This window comes from Eptatretus burgeri, chromosome 17 (assembly GCF_056783735.1).
Source record: "Eptatretus burgeri isolate ZD-2024b chromosome 17, Ebu_testis_v1, whole genome shotgun sequence".
NCBI lineage: Eukaryota > Metazoa > Chordata > Myxini > Myxiniformes > Myxinidae > Eptatretus > Eptatretus burgeri.
Genome location: NC_140977.1, coordinates 7,154,476 through 7,178,910, shown reverse-complemented (window position 1 = coordinate 7,178,910; position 24,435 = coordinate 7,154,476). Strand labels below are relative to the sequence as shown.

At 46.4% G+C, this 24,435-nt stretch overlaps 2 protein-coding genes across 4 annotated transcripts in view; one reads left to right on the top strand and one right to left on the bottom strand.

Annotated features, from left to right (window-relative positions):
* The window catches only part of POLD3 (DNA polymerase delta 3, accessory subunit), a 30,057-nt gene extending 6,999 nt beyond the window's left edge, over positions 1 to 23,058 (top strand). The window contains exons 5-13 of one of the 2 annotated variants that reach the window (XM_085863409.1): positions 2,512 to 2,644; positions 3,904 to 4,174; positions 4,812 to 4,875; positions 5,467 to 5,659; positions 11,618 to 11,841; positions 12,292 to 12,365; positions 13,418 to 13,496; positions 22,219 to 22,298; positions 22,408 to 23,058. In XM_085863409.1, the coding sequence (XP_085719535.1) occupies positions 2,512 to 2,644; positions 3,904 to 4,174; positions 4,812 to 4,875; positions 5,467 to 5,659; positions 11,618 to 11,841; positions 12,292 to 12,365; positions 13,418 to 13,496; positions 22,219 to 22,298; positions 22,408 to 22,509 (1,220 nt within the window). In that variant the 3' untranslated portion in view covers positions 22,510 to 23,058. Of the gene's footprint in view, positions 1 to 2,511; positions 2,645 to 3,903; positions 4,175 to 4,811; positions 4,876 to 5,466; positions 5,660 to 11,614; positions 11,842 to 12,291; positions 12,366 to 13,417; positions 13,497 to 22,218; positions 22,299 to 22,407 lie in introns of both variants that reach the window. The other variant, XM_085863408.1, reaches the window with a different exon arrangement.
* Positions 23,059 to 23,683: 625 nt separating this feature from the next.
* The window catches only part of LOC147009190 (chordin-like protein 1), an 11,484-nt gene continuing 10,732 nt past the window's right edge, over positions 23,684 to 24,435 (bottom strand). For both annotated transcript variants that reach the window (XM_085863410.1, XM_085863411.1), the window contains one exon: positions 23,684 to 24,112. In XM_085863410.1, the coding sequence (XP_085719536.1) occupies positions 23,949 to 24,112 (164 nt within the window). In that variant the 3' untranslated portion in view covers positions 23,684 to 23,948. The remainder of the gene's footprint in view (positions 24,113 to 24,435) is intronic.

Here is a 24,435-nt window from a genome sequence, read left to right as displayed (position 1 = left end):
CTCTCTTTCTCGCCTTCTTTCTATCTTTCCATCCTTCATTCTCCTGATCGCTCCTCACCTCAGTTTTTATGGCAAACTTGCAGGGTCAATCTTGCAGCAAGGCGACACTCTGTCTGGCTCCAAAAATTGACCACAGACCAAAGCTTGAGAGCATCGGTTTCCACAACAAAAGTTTCACCCAATTTGTTCACACTGTTTAATGCCCCTGTTGACCAAAGCATTCAGCTCCAACACCGGTCATTTTCAAAACTCTGACCTTCCGCCTCGACGTCACAATGCTCATGACGCATGCTGATGTCTGTGCACGAATCCTTTGTCCCATTTTCCATCTCATTTAATTCATTCACTGACACTCGAGTTGCCTTTTGTCCCCGAACGATCAGAATCATGTCTTTAACACAAAACGTAACATTTCCAATCATGTAAGATTTACTAATCTGTAACAATATGAAAAAGAAATTCAAACTATATTCCCCATGGCTAGTCGATCATATGTATGAAGTTTCGCATCGATCTGTTAAGCGGTTCTGCAGAAGATTTTTTTTTGTTTTTTTTTTAACGTTTTTATTTTCAATCCAATATGGCCACCAGACCACGTGACCAATGACATCCTAAATTTAATTCTTCACTCGCATCGGGTTTTATATCAAAGGTATGAAGTTTCAGATTTTTTGGGGGGGGGGGGGGGTGGGGGGGATAAGGATTTCGATTCAATTCACCAATGATGTCATCCTAATCACCCTGTCCACCTCATGAGGAGTTGACATATGCCAAGTTTCAAATTTTTTTGTTGAGTGGTTTGGGAGATGACCACTTTTTTTTTTCTTCTTTAATCCAATATTGCTGCCACACCACGTGACCTACGATTTCAGAGTTATCAATGAAATATTTTGCATGGGGAGTCCCTCCTATGCTTAAAGTTTCACATCAATCAGACAAGTAGTTGCAGAGCAAACTATATATATATATATATATATATATATATATATATATATATATATATATATATATATATATATATATATATATATATATATATATATATATATATATATATATATATATATATATATATATATATATATATATATATATATATATATACACTAGCGATACCCATGCACATGCATGGGATAGCAGTACAACATAGCTGGTAGCAGACGACAGACCGTACACGGGGAATGACAAAAATACGCATTGTGCACAATGCAAGTGGTACTATGGAACGCCAAGACTTCCCAAACATTGTCGGCATGTCCGCTAAGTGCCACAGCAATTTAATAGGGATCGTGTGACGGCGAGCCGAGTTTTTAATGTGCAAGCTTGGTATTATCAGAGATATATATATATATATATATATATTTATATATATATATATATATATATATATATATATATATATATATATATATATATATATATATATATATATATATAAATATAAATACTCTCACACACACACACACACACACACACACACACACACACACACACACACACACACACACACACACACACACACACACACAGAGTTGATGCAATAATCTCGCAATCCCTTTGGGACGAGACTGAAAATATGCATGAGTTGTCTGCTTCACTTCCTCAGCTCATGGACGTTATCGTTGTTTATCCAATAAATTTCCAACTTCTTTGGGAACATCCACGTTTATTGAAAGTTGTCATCGTGTTACGATAACAGGTATCATATATCCTGTAGGATGAAAAAGTTGATCGAACATTCCAGTTTTTGTCATAGTAAACACTACGTGACGTCAATGAGGGTGTGGCCCATTACGGTGGAATCCTTCCCTTTCTTAACCCCCTCTATCCCATTACACCCTCCGAATCATCACTCCCGTCCTCTTCAAATCCATAACCTTCCTAGCTCATCGTGAGCAAAGTGGTGTATGTATCGTTTCTACCAGAAATGGTGTTGTCACTGAAGTTGTTCTTGATTCTACCGTAAAGAATATTGATGTCGAGAGCTGCTACCTACTCGTATGAAAAGAGGTCGGCACCTCTGCCTCACTCAAAAACTCGCTCATCGGTGCACTACCATTATCCAGCGTCCATTTGTTTTACAGCTTCCTGGTTCGCTTGGCCTGATGAGTTTGTTTGTTTGTTTGTTTTTAACCAAATTAACTCACCTGTTTTCGAGAGAGACTGTCAGGATCATCTTGCAAGTTGAAATCGACGTCCTCGAGTTGTGCAGGCAGTGTTGCGATTCCCCATCGATGCTGCTTTTGCCATGCGCTTGCACACTCGTTTGTGGGTTTTAAAGACCGTTTTACCCTTTTTTGAAAAGCGCAGGCCTTTGCATGGCGGTGTCCTCACCGAATACCAAATTTGTGCTTTGCGAGTGCACTCTTGATCCTCTCGAAGCCAAGGGGTCGACTATATAGGGAGCTAAGAGGTTTACACCAAATGGATGTCGACACTCGGTCCAACTTTCACAACGACCATTCCATCTCTCTCTCTCTCTTTCCTCTCTCTCTCTCTCTCTCCACATAGTTTTGAAGCGTCGCCTGGACCTTCTGACCAGTCTGCACGTTTACAGCGTGGGACTCTCGAAACTGCCGGATGCGGCAGCGCTTTACACCACAGATTACGACATTCGTTTGGATTTTTGCACCAGTGCCAGCAAGTAGGTCAAACCGAGCTTTTCTCAAAATGCTTTGTTTTCTGGGATGGCATTCCTTTGTTACTTTGTGAAATCGAAGATTCACAAGTATATTCCTTTCCTGAGTGCTTGTCTGTCTGTTTATCTGTCAGTCGCCTACAGGTCACGATTCTAAACTGATGTTCATGAAAATTAACCAACTTATAGAGCTCATCATGAGCTGGAAGCCTATTTTTTTTTTTGTTTTTTTTTTTTCCGGTCAATAGGTCAAAAGGTGAAGGTCGCATAAAATCATCAATTTTCATCCGGTTGACTTGAAATTTGAACAGGGTGTGCATATTGAGCCACTGAATCGGTTCACCAAAAATCAGAACGATTGATTGAGCTGTTGTTCTGGCACGTCAACCTTTTCCATAACAACAATTTCACCCCATTATAATCAACGGGGCTTTTTGTGGTTTTATTGTGGCCAAATCTCAAAAAGTTTTCAAAATATCAAATTGAAATTTGTACAGCTTATTTTTGTAGTGTGTGTAGTACCATCTAAAGTGGCCTTAGGTCAAGGCCATCTGAAATGTAAATAATAATCATGAGTTTATTGTTGTATATATATATGATGTGCATACAATGAGAAGTACTTTGACAGTACGTGCTTAAACATTACATTGAATAAGAAATAGATGGAGATAGATTCATTGTGACTGGAGAGCCCTGACATCAAATTTATGGACAACAATCAATCAATCATGTAAACTACTTGAGAGGTCACATGTTGGGAAATTTGCCAAATTGTTGTTTATATGCTAACTATGCTTTATTTTGGATTTCACAAGTGTCGTACTATGCACGGCATCTTTCTTGTTTATTTATTTACCTCATACAGGATGCACTTCGACGTTGCATTGAAATCTGCAGGAAGGGAGTGTGGGAGCGGCTACGAACACGACTCCCTCGTTCTGCTTTCTTGTTTCAGCCTCGTACTTTAATTTTAGGATGTTAGTTTTTGTTCTGTGGAGATTGAGGCCTATCGAAAAGCTTTACATGGTTTATGCTAGAGAGCTGCAGAGATGGTGATTTCGGCCATTGGTCTATCCATGATGGGTCATTTGCTTTGTAATATGCCCCACTCCCCCAATATCCCTCCACCCTTATGTGACATTGTCCTTGCACAATGCCCAGTCAAATTCCCCTCCTGGAATTATTGTTATTGCTTGCGCAAATGTGGCACTTGGCAAAGAGGATTTGGCCCAGCATGTCTCACGAGCTCGTTCGCTTTCCTCCAGACTCGGTGCCATCTGCAATGCCAAGGCCGTGCCTCAGCTCGCCGAGGATCTCGCAGAAAGAAGGGCTCGGCTTCTCGAGCATGCCTGCGAAGACATGGAGGTCCAGGATGCCATCCCCAACGGTCGTTCGTTTCCCAAACCGCCCTCAAAGCCCCAAGGGATCTTGGGGATGTTCGCGGCACAGACCGGTGGCAGGCACGTACAAAGGGAAAAGAAAATCGAGGATAAGAGTGGCGAAGCAAAGACCGAGGACTCTGCTGTGGAAAAACAGGTTTGACCTTTTCTTCTTTTCACCACTTGTGGTCCTTGCATTTGGTTTTGCCCACTCTTGTTCCGTTGCCACGTCGCGTAGTCACTTCCCCGTTGATGCGTATAGTCGTCCATCCTGCTTTGTTTTCTTTTTTAACTTCCTCATTCTTCTCTGATGTTAGTTGATGGGTATACCCCTTATAAGGTGTGGCACTTCAATTATGAAAAGGGAAAAATGGTTTTTATTTTATTTTATTATTTTGTAAAATATCTCCTCATCCACAATGAATATAAATGTCCTTGTCCTGCACATACGAGAGGTGCGAATGTGGGAGAAAATTCGATCTCGCTCGATACTCGGAGTAGACGCGCTCAATGGAATCCAAAAGCGGTTTGGAGACAAATTGATGCCTTTGGACTCCATGAACCTGTGGAACTTGAGAATTGATTGAAAGTTTTTCAAGGTATTGGCAGTTGAGAGCAAGTTTAAATGATCTGGAAGTCATATCGCAAAAGCCTCGGTCTCAGGTTCTGGATAATCACCACGTCGCTAATGCGAGTAAACCCAGTCGATGCATAACCCATATCCCAAATAAATGTCGATTTATCTTGATTCGGTCCGCATTAATTACATGCTCATCCTTGCTTTCTGCTCCCAGGAGCCTGGCGAGCCCCAGAAGAAGGTTCCAGCGATGGCGTCCATCTTCAACTTTGCTGTGGCCGGTAACTCTTTGATGGCGTTTGTTTAGTGGTGGAAACCGATTGGTTAAGTCCTGACTCACAGTTGTGATGTGTAACGCGGGAGGGCTGTAGACAACACATGTTATCCTGAACGGGAATATCAATGTGTCACCAAAATGAAGCTTCATGTGGTAATGTGAATGTAAGGAACAAGGAGGAATTTCCGATTGGCATGCGACACAGTGTGAGGTTCGCAGCTTCGAGGATGCTACTGCATCGCTCAACTCGTAGGATGTGGTTTATCAATATTTAAATGCATGGTAATTTGGTCGCATGCCTCTCTTGTATTCCCTTCTCTTTTCTCATCGGATAAACTTCAGACGCAACGAAGATTGTGGACAAGCTGTTTCGAGAGGTCTCGTCTGGAAGGGTCTAAACCTTTAGAATGGGTGGTGTCTGCTGATGATCCATAGAGTTATTAAATCAGGCATTCAACATGATGAAGGAATTGTTTTTTCTGGCCCTCCCTGTCTTTCCCCCCCTCCCCCCCGTCTTTTTCCGCTCTCCCCCCCCCCCAAACCCCATCCACTCACTTCTGTCCCCTCTCTTCCTTTGACCCCCATTCTGGCACAGGTAAAGCCAAGGGTCCTAGTAAGGATGGAACGAGCAAGCCTACCGTCCCTGAGCCGGTACAGATCACGAAAACCGAGCCTGTGGATGCCGGGATGAGATCTGCTCAGAGCAAGCGGTTCAACGAAGGACAAAAGTGCACAGAAGAACAAAAAGAGGAGGTGGCGAGTGAGAGAGATGGAAGAGGAACAAAGCTGTGAGTTTTGACCCGGAATGTTCAAATGTCTTTCGGATGAGTGTTGATCGAGTCTTTTAATAATGTACATTTTATTGTACGTCGGGACGACTCCTGTTCTTCGGACCGCTCTTGGTGTCAAATTATTCATACTGGAGCTTCCGAACAAAACAGGGTTAGCATTCACTTAGCGTTCAGCTGTCCTTATATTTCGGAGGCGTGCCACGGTACCCTCCTGGCTTCCCCCTCCCCGCTCCAACAATATGTGTACATGTTAACCTGTGTGGTTCATCCCGCAGTTTCCTTTTGGCCCTAAGAGCATTTAACGACGTGTACATAGTGGTGAAACAATTGTGCCTTTAATGAGAGAAGCATGCCACGTGGCATGAAGCGAGGACATACCCTGGTAAGTATGTTTGGCTATCGGGACGTCGCAGTGTCCATCCTACAAAATGCCCGCTATCAGCTCTGATTACCGACATCACCGAAGGCGGACAGACGTTATGTTTTCACCCTTCTGTTTGTCTGTGATAGGGGCTAAAACAATACATAACACGCTATTTCAAAAAGTTATGGACGGATTTGGACAAAACTCGGTGGGTGAGTCGGTTAGGTGACAAGAACAAGGTGATTTAAATTTTAGTTCAGGTCTGAATCCAGTTCCGGCCTGCCAGTGGGATACAAAACGTAAACTGTTCAGCTTGGCGGAGGTACGCGCTTTACCGAGTGCTGTTCTAGTTTTCGATACACGAGATTACAACTCGACATGTGGTTACAAACTTAACATCCCTCCATAATACAAGCTCTTCTTTAATTTAGCATATACTGGAAAAGCCAAGACTGATATTTATTCTGTGACTTGCGGCCCCTTTGAATACCCCTTTGCGACATGCCTCGGTGGGCTCGGGAAGAGTTGTCCACATCGGTTCCCAGCTGCTTGTGGTATTTCAAACCCCCCCCCCCCCCCCCGTGTATTTGGAGATGGGAACTCAGGTGCACGAACTAACATCGAGCCCCAGCAGTGCCCGGCCTGGTACACCGTCTTTCTCAGGTGCTGCTTGTGTGGGAGGGATCCGATCGAGTTGCCCCCCCACCCCCCCCTTCTGGGTGAAACGTACCTCCTGAGCCTCGTTGACACAGTCTTGAGTGTCTGGAGCTTACTGTACCCTTCTTTCACAGCATCTGTCACATGGAGCAAGATCCGTGCGTCTGCGTTTCAGCCGAGGAGGACGGACTGCATTCTCCATCTCGTAGTGATGACTGATTATGTTTCCAAGCTCAGTCGAGACGTTCATCACGCTGTCATGTGAGATGCGCAATGTTCGACTAAACGACGAGTCTCCCAGGTCATGTTAGTTTCCATGTGAACCACTACTCTGATACAGACAGGCAGAGGTTGTTTCTCTTTGGCTGTTTCTGGCTGTGCCTGAGCTACCTTCTTGCGGACGTACTGAACTGTCATGCATCAGCAACTGTGAGATAGTATGCATGGTTGCCGGGATCGATGAATAGCTAGATTGTGTTTTGATGCTTGGGCCATTCAGGATCATGCCAACTATTGCTACGAGTGAACTGGGCACTGATTTCTCCTGGCATTGGCTGTCATGTGAACCACTGAAGACTGCTTTCATTTTGAACATGTCTCTTTGCAGAATGCTTGCAGCCCTGGCAAGGTGAACCCGATTAGTTCAAACGCTGAACCTTATTTGCAGCCCTATTTGCGCAATCTGACCTGGGAAGGTTTCCCCCCCCCCCCCGTGGTTTTTTCCTCGTATCAAAAAGTTGGGGTCCCCGAAGGCTTTGCCCCAATCCCGTCATCCAGTGAGCTGCCCTGCGGATGGCAGCTGCACAGAAGGTATTCCCACGGAGTGGGTTTTCAAAAGCCCAAAGTCACGCGCCAAAGGGAGCACGTACTCGGTAAATAGATCAAGCCGAGCTTAGAAAAGGTATTGCTTATACACCGCTCAAAGTGAGCTCCGAGCCTCCGATCGCACATACACGTGTGCGGTGGAGTTAAAGGAGGTAAATTACCGAGAAAAGCAAGTCGAGCTGGAGGATGTTTCACGACGTGGATTCTACGTCCATTAATTGAATGTTTGTATATGATGCGGCGTACTTATGGAATTGTTGCTGCTGCTCGGTTCATACCCATTTAGCTTCTTCCGTGTTTTTTTTTATTTATTTATTTTTAAGTCTGCGTGTTTTATTAGTCAGGTTCCTTGTGTAATTTCGTTGGAATTTTTTGGAGAGTAGCAAACCTATAGATTTTTGAGAAGTTTAAAATCTATTTAAATAAAAAAAAAATGATGTTTCACATTTTTTTTTTTCAATTTTTGGAAAGGTCGTTTTGGGGTGAAAAACGCTTTTTTTTGAATTCCAATTTAAAAAAAAATCTGAAACAATACAAAATAACCAACTGATGATGGATTACTGTTAAATGGTTAACAATGAATTTTATAAGATAATAAAATGTTGCATTTTGACTGTCTGTTGCCATGGAAACAGCATTTTTGGAGTGGAATTGCCATTTTTTTAATATATATATTTTTAAATTATATTTTCCATCGGATGGCCTAAATAATTGTTAAATATAGTGACCATGACTAACTTACACATAAGTATTATGATTTTCAAGTATTGGAACGGTTGGTTGCCATGGAAATGGCCATCTGTGCAATGAAACATTGGTGCGTCTGTTGTTCAATATCAGAAGGTCTCGGCATCTTCAGTCGTAAAACGTTTGATTTTAAGTTTTTGTAGTTTGATGTATTGTAAGTGTGATCTTGTGGGGAACATAGGTGACTCCACGTCGCGACGCCATGCCATCTCCTCAAGTTACGGTTGCTGGGCGTGGCATGACTGTCTGCTCTGATGCAACTGTCTGCTCCAAGTCATCATCAATGAGAACTTGTTTGAGAGACTTCAGGAATGGGAGGCCAGCCGCTCAAAGAATGCCATGTTCAAGGCCATGATGAACTATCTCCACAGAGTAGAGGCAATTCTGCATTTTGTTGCAGCATCTCGGAATGCCGACTTAAACCTTCATCTTCAAGCCGGTGAACAACTCGGCAAGATATTTTTTGCCATGGACAGAATCGAGTACAAGCGGCTCTGGCCAAGGTACATATCTGACATGTATGTGCTTAAGACCAGCCATCCAGAGACCTGGAGGGAGCTCGAAGCAGGCAATATTACGGTCACCAGGAATACCATCCCATTTGCATCGATCGGAGCAGACCACGCTGTTGAACATCTGAACAGGTTGCTGAAGGTTCACTCTGGTCTGATTGACATATCAAATAATGCAAATGCCAGACAGCGATTCTTCTTGGCTGCACCTGAACGGTCACGCCTGTCTTGCGAGTTTAAGGGACAGTTTGGTCTGAAGGAAAGTGAGATCGCCGAGCACCATGGCCTGTCTCCAAGTGTCATCAAGCGTGAACACGATGCAATTGACCGAATCAAGGCTGCCATACTTAGTCATGAAAATCCATTTGAAGTTGAGGGTAACCAGCTCTTCAATGTGGCCACCCACGCTTATGTGCAAGAAGAATTTGTACGACAGATACTGAACATTGATGAAACGGGACAGAATCTCTATGAAGATTTTGTTGCTAAACGGATCAATGGTGATGTCAGCCTATGGGCGCCAGTGAAGAAGGAGAAGAACAGAATGTACATGTCTGGCAATACAACACCAGCAATCAAGATCAGGGACAAGACAGTAGATCTAAAAGAAACCAAGGATTTGTGTGGTGGACTGATGGTACTCTCCAGATCTAGCCGGGACGTCGACCAGAAGGATGCAATTGGCAACTTTGAATTCGCTGTGACACCGAGGGCTCTGTTTGCACCAAACGGTAGCTTACTGTCGTGCACCGACAAGTCGAAGCGAATCCACAACTTGGAGAAGTTTGCCAACAAGGAACCGTCTTTACCAGAAGATGAGCTTGATGCCACACACATGGAACCAGCACCCGCTGATGCTGTAATTGATGGCAGTACGAGCACGAAGGTCGCAGTCGTGGATGGAATGGTAGTTTGTCCAGAAAATGTACTGGGGGATAATACTGGGCAGTTCGCTCGACGTGGTAAGGCAAAGTGGTTCCAGTGCTACTTGAAGGTCGATGACGACATAGTAGATGCCTTTGCTATGCTCTGTAAGGATGCTGAACTGTCAGAGGACCTATACACAACCTTAGCAAGATTTGTCTGTTCAGGTTATTGTCCAAGTGGTGTCAATATTTCCAGCATCCCTGAACTTCGGTGGCATCTCTTCTGTAAGAACATGGCTGAGAATGACAAGTTACCACCAACTGTCGGTGCTCTGAGGCAGCATATCATGCGGGTACATATCCAGGCATACGTTTGGGGTCAAACAGCAATTTCTCAGCAAACATTTCTTGATCCATTAAAGAATGGCTTCCACAAGGACACGAGTGGTCAACTCAAACCGACAACAACAGACATTCTCCCTGCACCAAAGGCAATTATCGAGATGATAAGGTGCCAGTGCAAGACCAGAATGTTCATCACAGAGATGTTCCTGCAGGGCCAAGAACTTAACATGCACCGATCTTTGCATGTGCAGCACTTCGTGTGAGAATGACGAGGACTCAAACATTGAGCGGCATGACCACGATAGTGATGATGACGATGGCAATGATGGAGTGACATTAGAGACAGTGATGCCAATTGGCTACAAACTCATATTTGACATTAAGTACATTTCACTGATCACCATATTCGTGCGTTACTTGTTTCAACATTTGAAAGCAATAACATTAAATAAACGGTAATTTGACAAAATGATAGCCGTTTCCATGGTAACCATTGCTCAAAATACAGACATATGTATTCTATATTAAGAACTGTCCTCTTGTTAACAATAATTATGCATCATCAGTTGCTTTCTTGCGATTAATTTTGAATTTTCAGAGCTGAAATTTAAAAAAAAAGAAAAAAAAAAAAGGGTTTTTACCCCCAAAACGACCTATTTGACCACATTAAATGCATTGAAAAAAAATGTGAAACATGGATTTTCTGTTTTCGTATTGTTTAAGCTTTCCAAAAATGTTGGGGTTAGCTACTCTCCAAAAAAATTCCAACCAACGTCAAATTATGGACATAAGGAACCTGACTATGATGGGCAGAATGGAACTAAAACACACACACACACACAATGGTTTGAGCTTTGAGTGGACGTTCTTACCATTACATCGTCGACGCTGAGCGTCACTGCGTACCTTGCTGCTACTCTCTGCGCATGTGTGCACTTCACTTCGTTATCGGTAGCATGGCGGAGGTTTCCGAGGGTCATCTTGTTCGCTTATAAACATCTTGAGGGTGCATTGAATAAACAAGTGTTGTATGTTAAAGGTGTGGTACAAACATCTCAGATGGGCCCCATCCACAACATCGAATTTCACTCGTCACCTAAAAACTCGCCCACAGAAGTAAGTGTTCTTTTTCCATCGGACGTTCGAAAACGCATTTCATTTCCGTTTGCGCTGCACCGACGCAGTCACACTGAGCCCATACTCACGCCGGTTGCGTGTGGGATGGAGGATGGAGTCGCCAAGGTTAATGACGCGTAAAAGACTGAGTCTGGTCACTGAGTTTTGTTACCGACTGTAACCACACAGAGTACATCTGCCAAAAAAAAATCATCAAGCTCATCCTAAACAGGCATCCTTTCTGACTTGACTGTATCTGTTGGGATATTCAGTGATTGTTATGACTTTGTAAATTCTGTATGCAATAGGGGGGTGGGGGTGGTAGGGACGGGGAGGATCGATTTATTTATGTATTTTTTTTTGAATGATCAGCACGTCGATGGCCTCCCAGCTCTGAGCACGGGCACGGCCTTCCACACGGTTCGTTGTTCTCTGGAATCTTAAGATCCTTTCCAATGGCAATTGTGTTTGGCAGTTGGAGAGGTGTTCTCGTGATTCTGTGATCTCTTCCCTTTCTCAGCAGGAGAGCAAGAGGGAACAGGATCAGTGACACTGACAAGGAGGAGGAGGAGGAGGAAGAAGAAGCAAAAGACTTTGATGATCGTAAGAAGAGGAAGGATAAAAAGAATGACAAAAGGAGGAAAGCTGCAGAGGAAGAGCCGGCGCAAAGCAAAGTGAAGAAGAGGAGGGCAAAGCAGAGCCGTGCACGGAGGGAACTTTCGGACAGCGACGGAGATGAGGAAACAGGTGTGGAACCAACTTCGGGGTGGTTTCTCATTTTCCTCATGTTCTTCACCACCAGGCGGCGAGTGGGCAGCCCGAGGGGGGTCCTGACCCCATCACTCGACTCCGGGTGGGAGGGGAGGAGAGGGACTTGCGGGGAGGGGGGCTTGGCAAATTTCCACAAAAATTAGGGCAAGCTTTAGTTCATGAAGCACACAATCTTGCCAAGATAATGCAATCCAAATCTGAAAGCGAATTTCCCTCCACAGAGTCCAAGGAACAATAAACTGAAGTTTATAGAAAACAGGATTTATTTATTTATTTAACGAGCCAAGTGTATGATAAGAAGGGAATAATGTAAATAATCATTGTTTTAAAAGGGTTCTTGTATCTTGTGCTTGTATTTTATTACATCTACCAACCCCTCTCCCCCCCCTCCTCCCAACTCCCTTGTCTCCATAACCACACTAACAGCACCGAAGGAGGCTCGTGCACCATCTCAGACTACACACCGCGCATTTCAAGCAGGTGAAATCGCCGCACCTGAGGTACGAACTACTTTCCTGCTTACCTGACTTCATGAACGCACTTTTTTTTCGTTTATTTTCCTTCCACTTGTTTAGTTTATTTGCTTGGAGGCATATTTTGATACGAGGCATGTTGGACACCAGAAGAGACCATTTGGCCCGTTTAGCCCGTGCTGTATTCCCCGTCCCAGCACCCCCGCTAATTGTTGTCATTGCTGGGTCAGTACAGCTCACCCCAAAGGTGGAATTTGGTCTTGGTACCAGCACACGAGGGCCCGGCGTTTTTGGATGACGTGTGCAGTCGCCTTCACGATCACAACGTAAATGCACACCACGCTGCTGGCTTTACTGTCGCTACTTGGGCGACGGCCCACTCAGAGACCATGCGTCTCCTGCTGGCACTGAGCCAGGAGAGCATTTTTTTTTTAATATTTGAATCAAAACCTGCTCAGGATTGAACTTGACCAGATGGCCGAGTGGTGAGTGAACTATCAATCGGCCATCCCCGCACCTGTAAATATTGCAAACTCCTAATTTCTTTAAATTTTTCCCTTCCAAATTTGTGCAAGTGTCACCGCGTTAGGCTCTGGACTTCCACAAAGACCTGTCGAGAAGGAAGTACAGTGAACCACTCGTAACCGAAACTGTGGGGCGGTTGACCTCACGGCGGTATTTAACTTCCTCATTGACCACGTTGCTTTCAAAACCAAATTTGTGAATAACAATCGTTTTCCTTCCATCGCAAGAGCGACATTTTGAAAAAAAAAAACTCTTTGAATCTCATGAGAGGCACGATGTTTCGGGTTGGTGGGTCGAACAGTTTATGCCCTCATTTAGCCAAGTACATTGAGGTGGGTGAGATGGTTTGGGCCTTTTGGCAAGTTTTTGTTTTTCCTCTTTCTTTATGGGATGAAGAGTTCATCCCGGTGGATATTTTGTCTTTTAAAACTTGATGGAAGTGATGTTTCGGGAATAAAATGCTAAGTGTTTGGATTTGGTTGAATTCCCTGCGAATGTTTGCTCCACACGGTGCTGTGGCTGAGTACCGAGACATCACTCGTTTCATGCCACAGATCAAGAGGCTGGCCACAGGCAAGAGGCAGCGGAGGATCCTAAAGGACTCCACTTATGTCGACGACGACGGTTCGATGGGTGGGTCTTGAACTCCGTGATTCGTGCAAAGTGTCTTGGAAAGGAAATGCCGTTGTTTTGGTCCCTTCCAACCGTCCCTCGTTTCGTCCACGTGCTCCTTTTTAATTTTTGCCTTCATTTCCTGTTTTCTCATCGAAAATTGACCCTCCCTACCAAAGTTCTCCTGATTAATGCTCACCTCCATTCGTTCATCCCCTACTCTCTCTCTCACACTTGTGGAACCATCTTGTTGAGCCTGTCTCGAGCTTTTCCGTCCAGGGCTTCAGGTCTGCAACCCACCTTCACCTCGTCGTCTCTCCCGTTTCTACCTCTGGGTATTACTACTCCTGCCGAGGACCGGGAACTACCCCCCCCCCCCCCGTTAACCGGCAACTGCTGTCCGTGTGCTGCCGTGCTTCTGAAGTCTTCTTGTCCACCTGTTTCCCTTTCACTCGGTTCTTTTTCCATTGACCCTTTGCCCTCTCTTGTTTCTGCCCGGCCACAAGCCTCGGCTCGAAAATCGGTGCTCGTCGTTCGAACGAAACTTGTCCAATACGTCCAATCCAGCAATGCGTCAAGCTCGAGCGGGCAGATTGGACTCCCAGGGCAATCTTTTTCTCCGCTTTCGTGAAAACAAACAGAACTATTAGTGCTGGCTATTCTCCCGTTTACTTTGGATTACCATCCTCCTCCTCTCCACCCCCAATCCCCCTCCCGATCCCCCCCATCCCGCTGCTCCACCAGCCTCGGCCATGCATGGTAAGCGTTCAAATTCACCAGATCCCCATGTCCGTGCATCACGTTTTCTGAGCATCGTCGGCGGAAGAGTTGTTCTTCTCAACAGGCCCGGACAGGGTGGTGTGTGTTCGTTCGTCTGGGGTGCTGTGGCAAATGCTGCTCGGTTTGGAAAATGGATGATGGTTAAGTTTTTTATTTTTATTTGTTCAAGCCATTATCTTAAATTTTGATTTTGATGGTCAGAGTGTGTATGAATTGTTTCTTCAACCCATGAGAGCGTTGTATAATACAATGCAATATAGAGATCTCACTGGCAAGGTTCGCCCGTTGCCTGCAGTGAATCGGTCGTCACGTGACGTCCTTTCAATGAGGTCAGGGCTGACAGGATGGCCTAGAGGTACGCACACATTCCTCTAAGCCGTCAAGCCTCGGTTCGCATCTCGACCCAGCTATAAACTGTCATCCCGGTGTTTCACAGTCAAGGTGATCCATCGATGTACGCGCCGTCCTTCGGATGGATGTTAAACTGGGTGTCATGTCTGCCGGCATGAGTTGGTGGACGTTAACGATCCCACGGTGTCCTTCGCGAAGAGTGTCTCCGGTACCTCGGCCAAATTCCAAATTTCTGCCTCAACTACTGCTGTGAGAAGGCAACGGCAAACCACCCAGCATAATCCTTGCCAAGAAACTGCTTCAGCAGTACTGGACCTGCCTTCTGGCAGAACACCAGAATACCAATTAACAAGGTCAGGTTGTTTGGCTGATTGAAGCTGCGTACGTGGTGAAGCGATGTTCCGGGTCCCCAACGTCGAGTCGAAGGAAAATTCGTTCCGCTTGCCGACATCTTGGCATGAGCATCGCGCATGCTGCGTTTGAGCATTTGTAAGGGAGCACGAGTTTGATTGTTAAATGGTAAGGATTGCACTGAGATCATGGTCGTTACAGGGTGCTCTACCGTCTTGTGTTGTGAATGGTGGTGTCGTCATCAATTTCACACAGACTTCCTTCGGCCCAAGGAAGTCTGTGAGGAGTGGACGAAACTTCGCCTGAGACTAGAGGGGTCTGCTCCTTTCTGTTTGTTTTAAAATTGAGGGAGTAAAACCCTCACATACCTTTTGTGGTTGTGGGTGTCAGTTGGAAGGCGACTTCCGGCCAAGTTTCAGTCTGTGGAAGCCACACGACCACGCACCGATGTATCCTCGGTGTCTGCGCAAGTCGGCACTGACGTACGTCCGCGGATAGCACTTCAACCCTCTCCATTCGCTTTTTGGAATCGCAACCTTTGGTACCTTTTTTTTTTTCTGTGGATAATCTCATCGAGTAAGACTGTCTGTTATGGCCAGTTGACGAGGTGCTATTCTGGCTGAATGAGAACTGTCGGTCGTAGCAAGGAGACACGCCACAACTCGAACCTTCTCACTTCCGGGATTCAAGTCTTTGGATATGTTAGGAATATCTGGAGTTTGTAATGACACGCCGGGGCAACCACCACCTTGAGCGAGAGCTTGGAGGACCAGCTTCTCATTGCAAGGTGGATGGGCTTTTCTATTGTCCTGCCAGTATTAAATGAACACCACTGATTGTAAATAAACTTCTATGTTTAACTCCGCCGCTGAAGGTGGACGGAGATTGTGTTTTCACCACTGTCTGTCTGTCTGTCCGTCTGTGAGCAGGATATCTCAAAACGTTGTGGACGGATTATGATAAAACTTAGTGGACAGGTTGGATGTGTGATGAGGACGAATTGAGGTCCGGATGCAGGTTGAGGTACGGATGACACGGCGCTTTAACCCGTGGAGGCATGAAATCTTGATGTTCTCCATCGCACCCTGATGCAGATTTTATGAAGCGTGGAGTAGATTTTCTACCAACTTTTCGTGGGTATTACTTGGCCGAAGTCGGCTTTTCCGCGGTTCCCGATCCATACGTTCCCAGACGTGTTCCGCGTTCATGTAAGGACTCAGTGGTGCCCAGGCAAGAAACTTCAGCCCATTCGGTCTCTTCCACCCAGAGGTGGTTGTGCATGTACGTCACGTGGCACCATCTTCCGGCGATAATCGTGTCCCTCGATGCTAACCACATCCTAACGTGGAGTCCATTTGATCGTGTTCATATAACGGATTGTTAAAATAAGGTTTATTTATAATCGCGGGTGTTCATTTGATACTGGCAGGCCACTGGAAAGTACTTCCCAGATTCACTAATCGTTTCCAGAGCAAGAAAGACGTTTATTTATTTATTATTTTGTGAAGCGTGGGAGCCGCGTGTTGCTCGGGAAGCGTTTCCACGCTTTGGTGTTTAACTCTGCAATCGTCAACAGCAAATTTCAAATCCATTCGGTTTGATTTGTGCACCTCCTCCGAATGTCCTGACCTGTCGCGGATGCTCCACGAGCCTTGGATCGCCGTTCTTGAGTCGATTTTGAAACGGTTAATCTGTTTCCCGTTGGTGAATAAGGTGATCTTCGAGTAATCCGAGAGATCGCAATGAGAAGCGTTCCTCCGATGATTGAACTTGTCATTGGCATCATCGTTTTGCTGAACACTTCCAGAAGCCTCGTTTGATTTCTGATGAAAGCTGATGATTTGTGGTTGTCTGAACAGTTTTTTCCTGAGAATTTTGTTTCCATGGGAAATCTATGCTGTGATGTAATGTGTGTTCTCTGCGCTGTCTCGCCTGCGTTTGAATCCTGGCCCAGCTATAAACTGCCATCCTGATGTTTTGCAGGCATCAATGCGCGCGCCATCCCTCCGGATGGCCTTGACGGACCCGAATGCCGGCACCTGCGGTTTTGGTGGACGACACCGCACGTCGTTCATGAAGAGTCTGCGAGTTGTTACCGGCACCCGAAGCAAATTACAAAGTCGTCGTCCGTCGAGTTTCCTCCGGTGGAGTGGCAACCTGCCCCAGGATTGGTTTGAGCCTTGGAAATTAATGCCCCAGAGCTTCATTTAAACTCCGGAGTGTGAGCCGCAACACCACATGCCGTTATTTGTGTGTATACAAACTCGTCCGTGAGCCTTCTGGTACCACAAGGGATGGGGAAGAAGAAAAAAAACAACTCCTTTTGGGATGGAGCGATCTTCCAAATGGTGCACTGATTCCAACTGTTCCTGTTGGTTTTCAGCAAATCTCAGACAAGATTAAATTGGCTAAGTGGACGATACCTGCTGAATGTCTTCCTCGATAGAGAATTGTGTCGGTTTTACAAAGTCCGAAGCCTCACGTCTTCCCAAGAAATCTGAGAACATACAGGCTCGATGTGAAGGCCAGGATCATCGATTTCCTTTGAGCCAAACAATGGCAGCTCTTGGCCAAGGGAATGATCTCCAAATGTCTTTCAGTATTGTTATTCCCAGCAGCCTTCGTGTTTTCCTTTTCTGAAGATCGCTGTTGGTTGAAAGATAAGTGATTCATTCGCCACGATCCAAGTGCACCGTTCCCAGGCTAAATCTCACACCGGCCATAAAAACCCGAACCGCGGACCAGGAACAAAATTCTCATTTCTCGTGCTTTTGGAAACAGTCAGTATGGCTCGGCGCCTCCGACCCGTCTCGCCGAGATTCCTCATCCTGGCCGTGTATCCGTATCCCACACACCCCTCGGGGCGTATCCACGAGGCCTTTCCTCGCCGCGACCCGGCTGGACGGACTCTCGCAAAGGTCTCGTTATTCCTTGCGGCGACCGCACCTTCGACCCACGAGGGAATTTGGAGCATGTGATGCATCGCTGTTGACTTGTTACGATGGAAACCCTTTATTTATTTATTTTTTAGGCTGAGAAGAGTTGTGGGATAGTGGGGCCTGAGGCTGGCCTCGCTGTTTCTGGAGTTAAAGTTTACTTATTTATTTACTCGGCCTGATTTGTGAATTGCTTGCTTTGAGCTCCGCTCGTGGGAAGTTTGCTCAAACTTGATGAAGAGCATTTCGTTGAGCGGGAAGGCGTGCAGCTGGAAACACGATAGGAAGAGGAAATGGTGCGCGTTCAGGTCGTTGTGTTCTTCTCAGCTTTGAACCGAGTCGTCTCCTTTTCCCCAGCATTGCGCGTCACGCATGCCGATGAGAATTGCTCACGGAGGAATTCGGGCATGGATCGCACGCAGGACGAGGCCAAATTGACACTGTATTTGGGATTTTAACCAGGGATCAGGAGTCGAGTGTTCTGATGAGAACGCCAAGCAGGGCGACCCTAAGTCTGGTTGCCTTTTGTGCATCTTCATAATTGTTTGTTTTTGTGTGAATTTTAAGAGAAACCACAGCTCTGAGGCAAAGGATCTGAGAAATGGCTTTGGGACCTGCGGATGGAAGCGATTCCCTCTGTGATTGGCCTTCCTTGGGATTCCTTGGCCTTTTTGTATTTTATTTCTTGGACATGAATTGTTTTGGCTTTTTCAAGCAAAAACAACCTTCACGGTTTCGGTACAATTTATCGACTTCACATTTGTTCCGACATGAGTAATTTTTGTGGGCAACATCTCTGAAATCCTTGGTGGCAAGAGGTCCAAATTCCCGGCGAGCTCGTCTTCGGCGAAGTTCTTTTTATTTTTTTCCCTTTGAATTATTGGAAGATCGGTAAACCAACACAGCCTCCGGGGCTTCTCTTCTGCACAAAGAACACTTTGTGCTGGTGCCACGAGTTCACTGATTTACTTGTCTGAAGTTCAAGTTTTTGGAGATAGAGCTTCAATCCACCTTGCGATATTACGGCTCGAGGAGTAGACTGACGAGTCGGACGGCGGTTTTCTGATATAAAAATGTATATATTTTTCCTCCATCCAAAAGGGATCCTCCTCGGAGAGCTCTTCGATCTCGTAGCTCGACTGCATGAACGAAGGTCATGCCGCGGACAATGGTGGAACCCAAATCTTGGCCTCGACTCCCGACGGAACGCCGCTCATTATGATCCCTTCATGGCAAACCAAGGGCAAGTCCCAACGGAGGTTGTCGGCATTCCGATGATCCTTTTGTGCTTCCCTGTTTGGGCCTCCTTGTTTACACGCATCCCCAAATACACTGTGGATTGACAATCTTGTTTGGGCAAAGCAGCACATTTTGAAACGGGCCAAAAGCTCGGTCCCTGGATGCCCCAAAATTGGCAGTGATGAATTCTTCACGTGACCTATTTCTTAATCGTCCTTTTTGTTCATCCGTTTCGATTTGTCTTAATCATTTTTGGCTCTCATACGATCCTCCTGCACTGCTTTCACTCCCCACCCATGACCCCCTCCCCCTCATGCACGTTCTCTCGAACGCCGCAACATTTAATCTCGTGGGATGACGGCCAAAACCTCATTTTGTACGTGCCCGTATGAGTGAACCGATCTTGGGTTCGCTCGACACGGATTGTTTGTCCATCCCGGCTAGGAAGGTTGCCCACCATGAGGGTACACTTGTACGACACAGACAACCGAAACTGTTGGGATTTCCAACGGTGCACCTGGGATTCGAACTGCGTAGGTTCCGTGTCGTTGGCCTTGTGGATGCTTCGCCCGCGTTGTGAAGTGAATCATCTGACACTGGCTCTTTATGGTTTGGCCTTCCACTTTGTCCACCGTTAAGGTTTTATAAACCCGCGATTGCAGCGATCGAAGTGTAGTTGGCGCCATGTCTGAAATCTTAACGATGACTATTTTACCTGCCTTTCACCTGGATAGCTTCTGAAGGGATGTCCCCCACATCACAGCTTGTTTTCTTTTCCGTAATCTGGCAATGGGAATGGAAGATGGGTCGATATTTCCACAGAAACGAAATGCCGATACACCAGGGATCTTTTCTGATCCAGAAATCTGGAATTGGTTATGAAGGGCGTGCAAAGACAAAGCCATGTTTTGAAGGTGTCAGGCCTGGCCGTTCATGGCTCAACTCACGCGGCCGTCGTGCCACGGATCCACGAAGAATGCGCATCGTGGTTTGCAAACCAACTTGAGCTTCGTCCATGCGTTCAGTCTCTCCTGGGTTAAGGGATTGATCCCAGTTTTCTAGGATTGTAAATCTCCGTTCGGAAGGTGGAAAACAGCAATCCGTTTGAACGGGATGTTGGGCAGCCGAGACTGCAGGGAATCGGAGGAATGCGTGCGGCACGTATCTGTTTGGAATTACAGGCGAATGCAGCAAGAATTTGGCAGGACGGTCACCAACCACCAGGGTAGCCATGCGACAGGAATGCCTAGTGTCGACGGGATGGAGTTCAATGTCGTTACGGGACATTGGGGCCCGACTCGCATCTTACAGGTTTAAGACACCGTAATGTTGAGCTGTGTATTGTAGTCCTATCAGGGTGTCCTGGAGAATTTTCGTGACATTGTAGTATTTTCAGTATCTCTAACAGCTTCTGGAAACCCAGGATGTGACCTGCTTGAGGAAACCCTGCATTTATGGTGATACTCTCAGCCCAGGAGTGTTAGACCTTTTCAATGGTAACTGCCAGCTTTCCTGAGTGGAACAGTGGTTGTCTCTTTGGGTTCCACCTCACAGATCGCATGCCATTGGTACGGGATCATCCAGGATTGCACGGTTTGGTATGAATACGTTATCAAAGTCAGGGACGAAGATAGACGAGCGTGCGTAAATGGGAGGGAAGTTGTACATCGTAATGTAACCTCGTAGTGATCGCCATGTTGGCGGGTCTGTTGTTGGGGCCTGTCCGCTGTGTTGTGTGCAAAGCAGAAAAGTGATCCAGAGGAGAAGTGACTTGGTGGAATAAGAACCAGACCTCTGTCAGAGGACGATGGATTGAAAACAAACCATGAACCTTTGCTCTCTTCTTTGCAGTTGTGGTTGTTGTTGTTGTTGTTCGCACAAATCTTCAACAACAAATTTGTGCAGTGTATACTCGTCGATAAAAGGTTGAGGTCGTGACTGTTTTGGTGTGAAAAATCGGACCCAAAGCTTTCTTTGCCCGCTGGGCATGACACAAATCTTGGAGAAACACCTGGTGATGACGCACGCGCACGGCAGGTAAACGCAGCACGCACGACATTCCTTCAAATCTGCCAAGGCAGGTACACATCGGGTTTGCCGGTTGTGTAATGATGGAGGTGCTGCCTAGACTTGGTCCAGGGTCGAGGCACACGATGGTCTGTTCGCGTGGCCAGGTAGTAAAACAGCCACCCAGCACATTCTACAGTCCACAAAATTTGGAAAGATGACAACATGTGGGCCGTCTACATATTACCTATGTGAGGGGAGACGGGGTGAAATTGAGAAGTGGGGCAGACTGATGAGAATGTTGGGAGCAGGTTTAGGCAAAGCATCAGTCCGAGGGATCTCGACATCTCGCAGTACGGAGGGGACGTTCAGCCGGGTGTCCCGTCCGCAAACGTTCGTTTGTGGACGTTTTAAGATCCCACACATGGGTCAGGTGCCTTTCGAAAAGAGTGGGCCACTGTGTGCTGGGACGCTTGACAAATCGCCGACTGCAGCTGGGAAGAGCGATGGAAAACCACCCGTTGTATTCCGTGCACAGCGACCAGAAAGAGCGCAACCGACCGGGCATGCGGGATGTGCCGACCGAACGGGACACCCACGGCGTATTGAACGGTGACACAAAACGCAGCAATGGACCAGCCGTTGGCCTCACTTTTACCGGTCTCATCCGATTATAAAGGTCGGAGATGGTTATTTGTTTTCCATAAGAGTTCATGTAAGGCAAGAACATGATCATGGAGGTCAGTCCGGATTAATGGAGTGCTTTTACATTCCAACCTTATCTTCTGCCGAACTCTGTACTCCTATCGCAAGTATCGACCGTTTTATTTGCTAAACTTCATTGAACCTTTCGTTCTTCTTTCTTTTGCGACCATGCTGGTTAGGTTAAGAGTATTTACAGTGGTGTTGCATCGAAGCCTGTGGTAGAAGCCTTTAATAAAGCACGCGTCGCTTTGCATTGTGGGGGGGGAAATATGCTTGTGCCACGTTCAAATGCAAACGTGCTGTGCCAATACTTTTGCTTATGCTGGTGCAAACGACTGTCTTGACGTTTTGAATGTCCACTGTGGTGGATGCAGTGACAGAGAAGGTGTGGGAGGTTGAGTCTTGCTCAGAAGACGACGTCCAGGCAGAACCACCTGCAAAGAGGCCAGCACAGGTAACGAGCTCGCCCACTATTACTTTGACACACACCAGGTACGCCACTCTGTTTAACCACCGAAGGTAAACCATGTGGTTACATTGTTGCTTGTCTGTTCTCTCCCCAGGCCCAGGTGCAGCCTGCTAAGATTCCCAAGGAAAAGAAACGCCCAACTAAAGCTGGGAAACAGACCTCCATCATGGGCTTCTTTCAGAAAAAGCCCCAATAGGATGTCGGTCCAAGGTGACCCGGGTGTGTGCTTCGGGGTTGACGTTTCGTGCTCTGCCATTATCAACGGCGAGCATACAAGGCCACTTGCGTGCTCGGGTTATTATTTGACCCCGTGGAGCCAGCGCGGCTCTCGCGGTTTCTTGGCCTTCGTCACACTTCCATCTCAGGATTGGATGACGACCGGGCTGCACGTCTCGCAAGGCACAAATCCACCATGCCTGGCGTCAGTCCACCCACCCCCTCTCCCCCCACCCCCTCCCCACACACTTCCCTCATCTTCACCTGGATTTTCCACTTCACTCGATTCCTCTTTCGTATCAACACTTCTTGTTGCGATTCTTTTGCGATGTTTGTTATAAAAGTACAAAATGTCTTCACGTGCAGTTACCCCTTGATAAATGTGCCTTACACTCACAAGGATTCCATTATCCCATCTTGCAGGCTATTCTCTCATCTTCTCCTTTTACATGGGGTGGGGGGGGGGAAGGTGTATTTTTCTGGAAAACTTTAAACCAAACCTGTTTCCAATATAAAGTTTTCTTCTTGATGAGCGCATATCATGGTGTCAAAACGGTTTGCCGATGGTACACAGACATGGAAAATCCGTTAGTAAAGGATTGATTTCGGACAGGAGGATCAGATGTGGCACCTTGCTGTTGGCCAAGTTTGGATCCGTGAATGAGATTGCTCAGACGGGATGGTGGAAGGTCTTTACTTAAAGAAGAAAGGAAACCCTGTATTTGTGGTGGAAGTTGGGGGGGGGGGCAGATGTTGCAAATGGTGGAAGGCCGCCTCCCAAAATGGCCGTGGCCTGTGATTGAACATCCACCTCGTGCCGTCGGTGAAATTCAGAGACCTTTCTTGCAAAGTGGCATCTTCCTGTCTACACGCCTGAGAGTTCAATTGGTTTATTAAACTTTTCCAGCAAACAATTCAAAATAATCATCATCATCATCATCTCGGGTGTTCGTTTCGAACCACGTCTGACCACGGAGTTCCTCGTCAGTTTGGATTTTGTGTGGGTAACTAGAAAACGGGGCCCCTGGCGTATTTTAACAGGCCTGCTTTGCAGACATCTTTGGATAATTAACAAGCATAAGAAAATAAACTCTGGTGCTTCAATAAATAGGCTTAAATGCCAAAAGGGTAGATTAATAGCCAGTTAGCCGTGCGGTTGGAATATATCGGCATGTTTTGGCGAACGGCCGCTTTCTCCCAAACCAGGCACGCTTTCCTTGTCAAACACACTAGAACCAAACCGATGACTGGGGAAAAAGAACCAAAGCGGCTCACGAGGGATGGCACGTGGGTGTCTTGAGATGGGGATATGCATCTTTACTGTCATGTCTGCTTTCAACCACAGGTGTGTGACGTGCGAGGAATGGCAACTTTGCCTTCTCACGAAGGATGTTTCTCTGGAGGGTGCATGTGGACCCTCTATCTCCCTCGTCTCATTGCCAGGTCCGTTGCCATCTCTCTGCTCTCCGACCGTACCACCGGGTCGTGTCTCCCAGTCTCGTTCTTTTCGTTCCTCCTCTCTGCTGCTCGGCGTGTCAGAGCGCCTGGAGTTGCCAACTGGCGTCCCACGTCTCTCCTTCCACCTACCACACAAATCGCATTACTTATCGGTTGACAGTCTGCCTGTGCTTCACGATTGTGTTTACCGTTGTTTTGTAGTTAGCGTAACTAGAACACCTTATGGGGGGCGGGGGAGGGGAGGGGAGGGGAGGAAACAAACGTTTTGATCCTCTAAATGTCTACATCTGATCAAGTTCATGGCTCTGTGCAAAGATGCTCGAAGTGGGTTGTTCATTTAAAAGAAGTTCACTCCCCCCAACCACCAAAATCTCCACCATCATCCCTACTAAAAACATCTGTGTGATCACTTTCTTTGTAGCTTCACATTTGGAAAACCTCAGGTGTG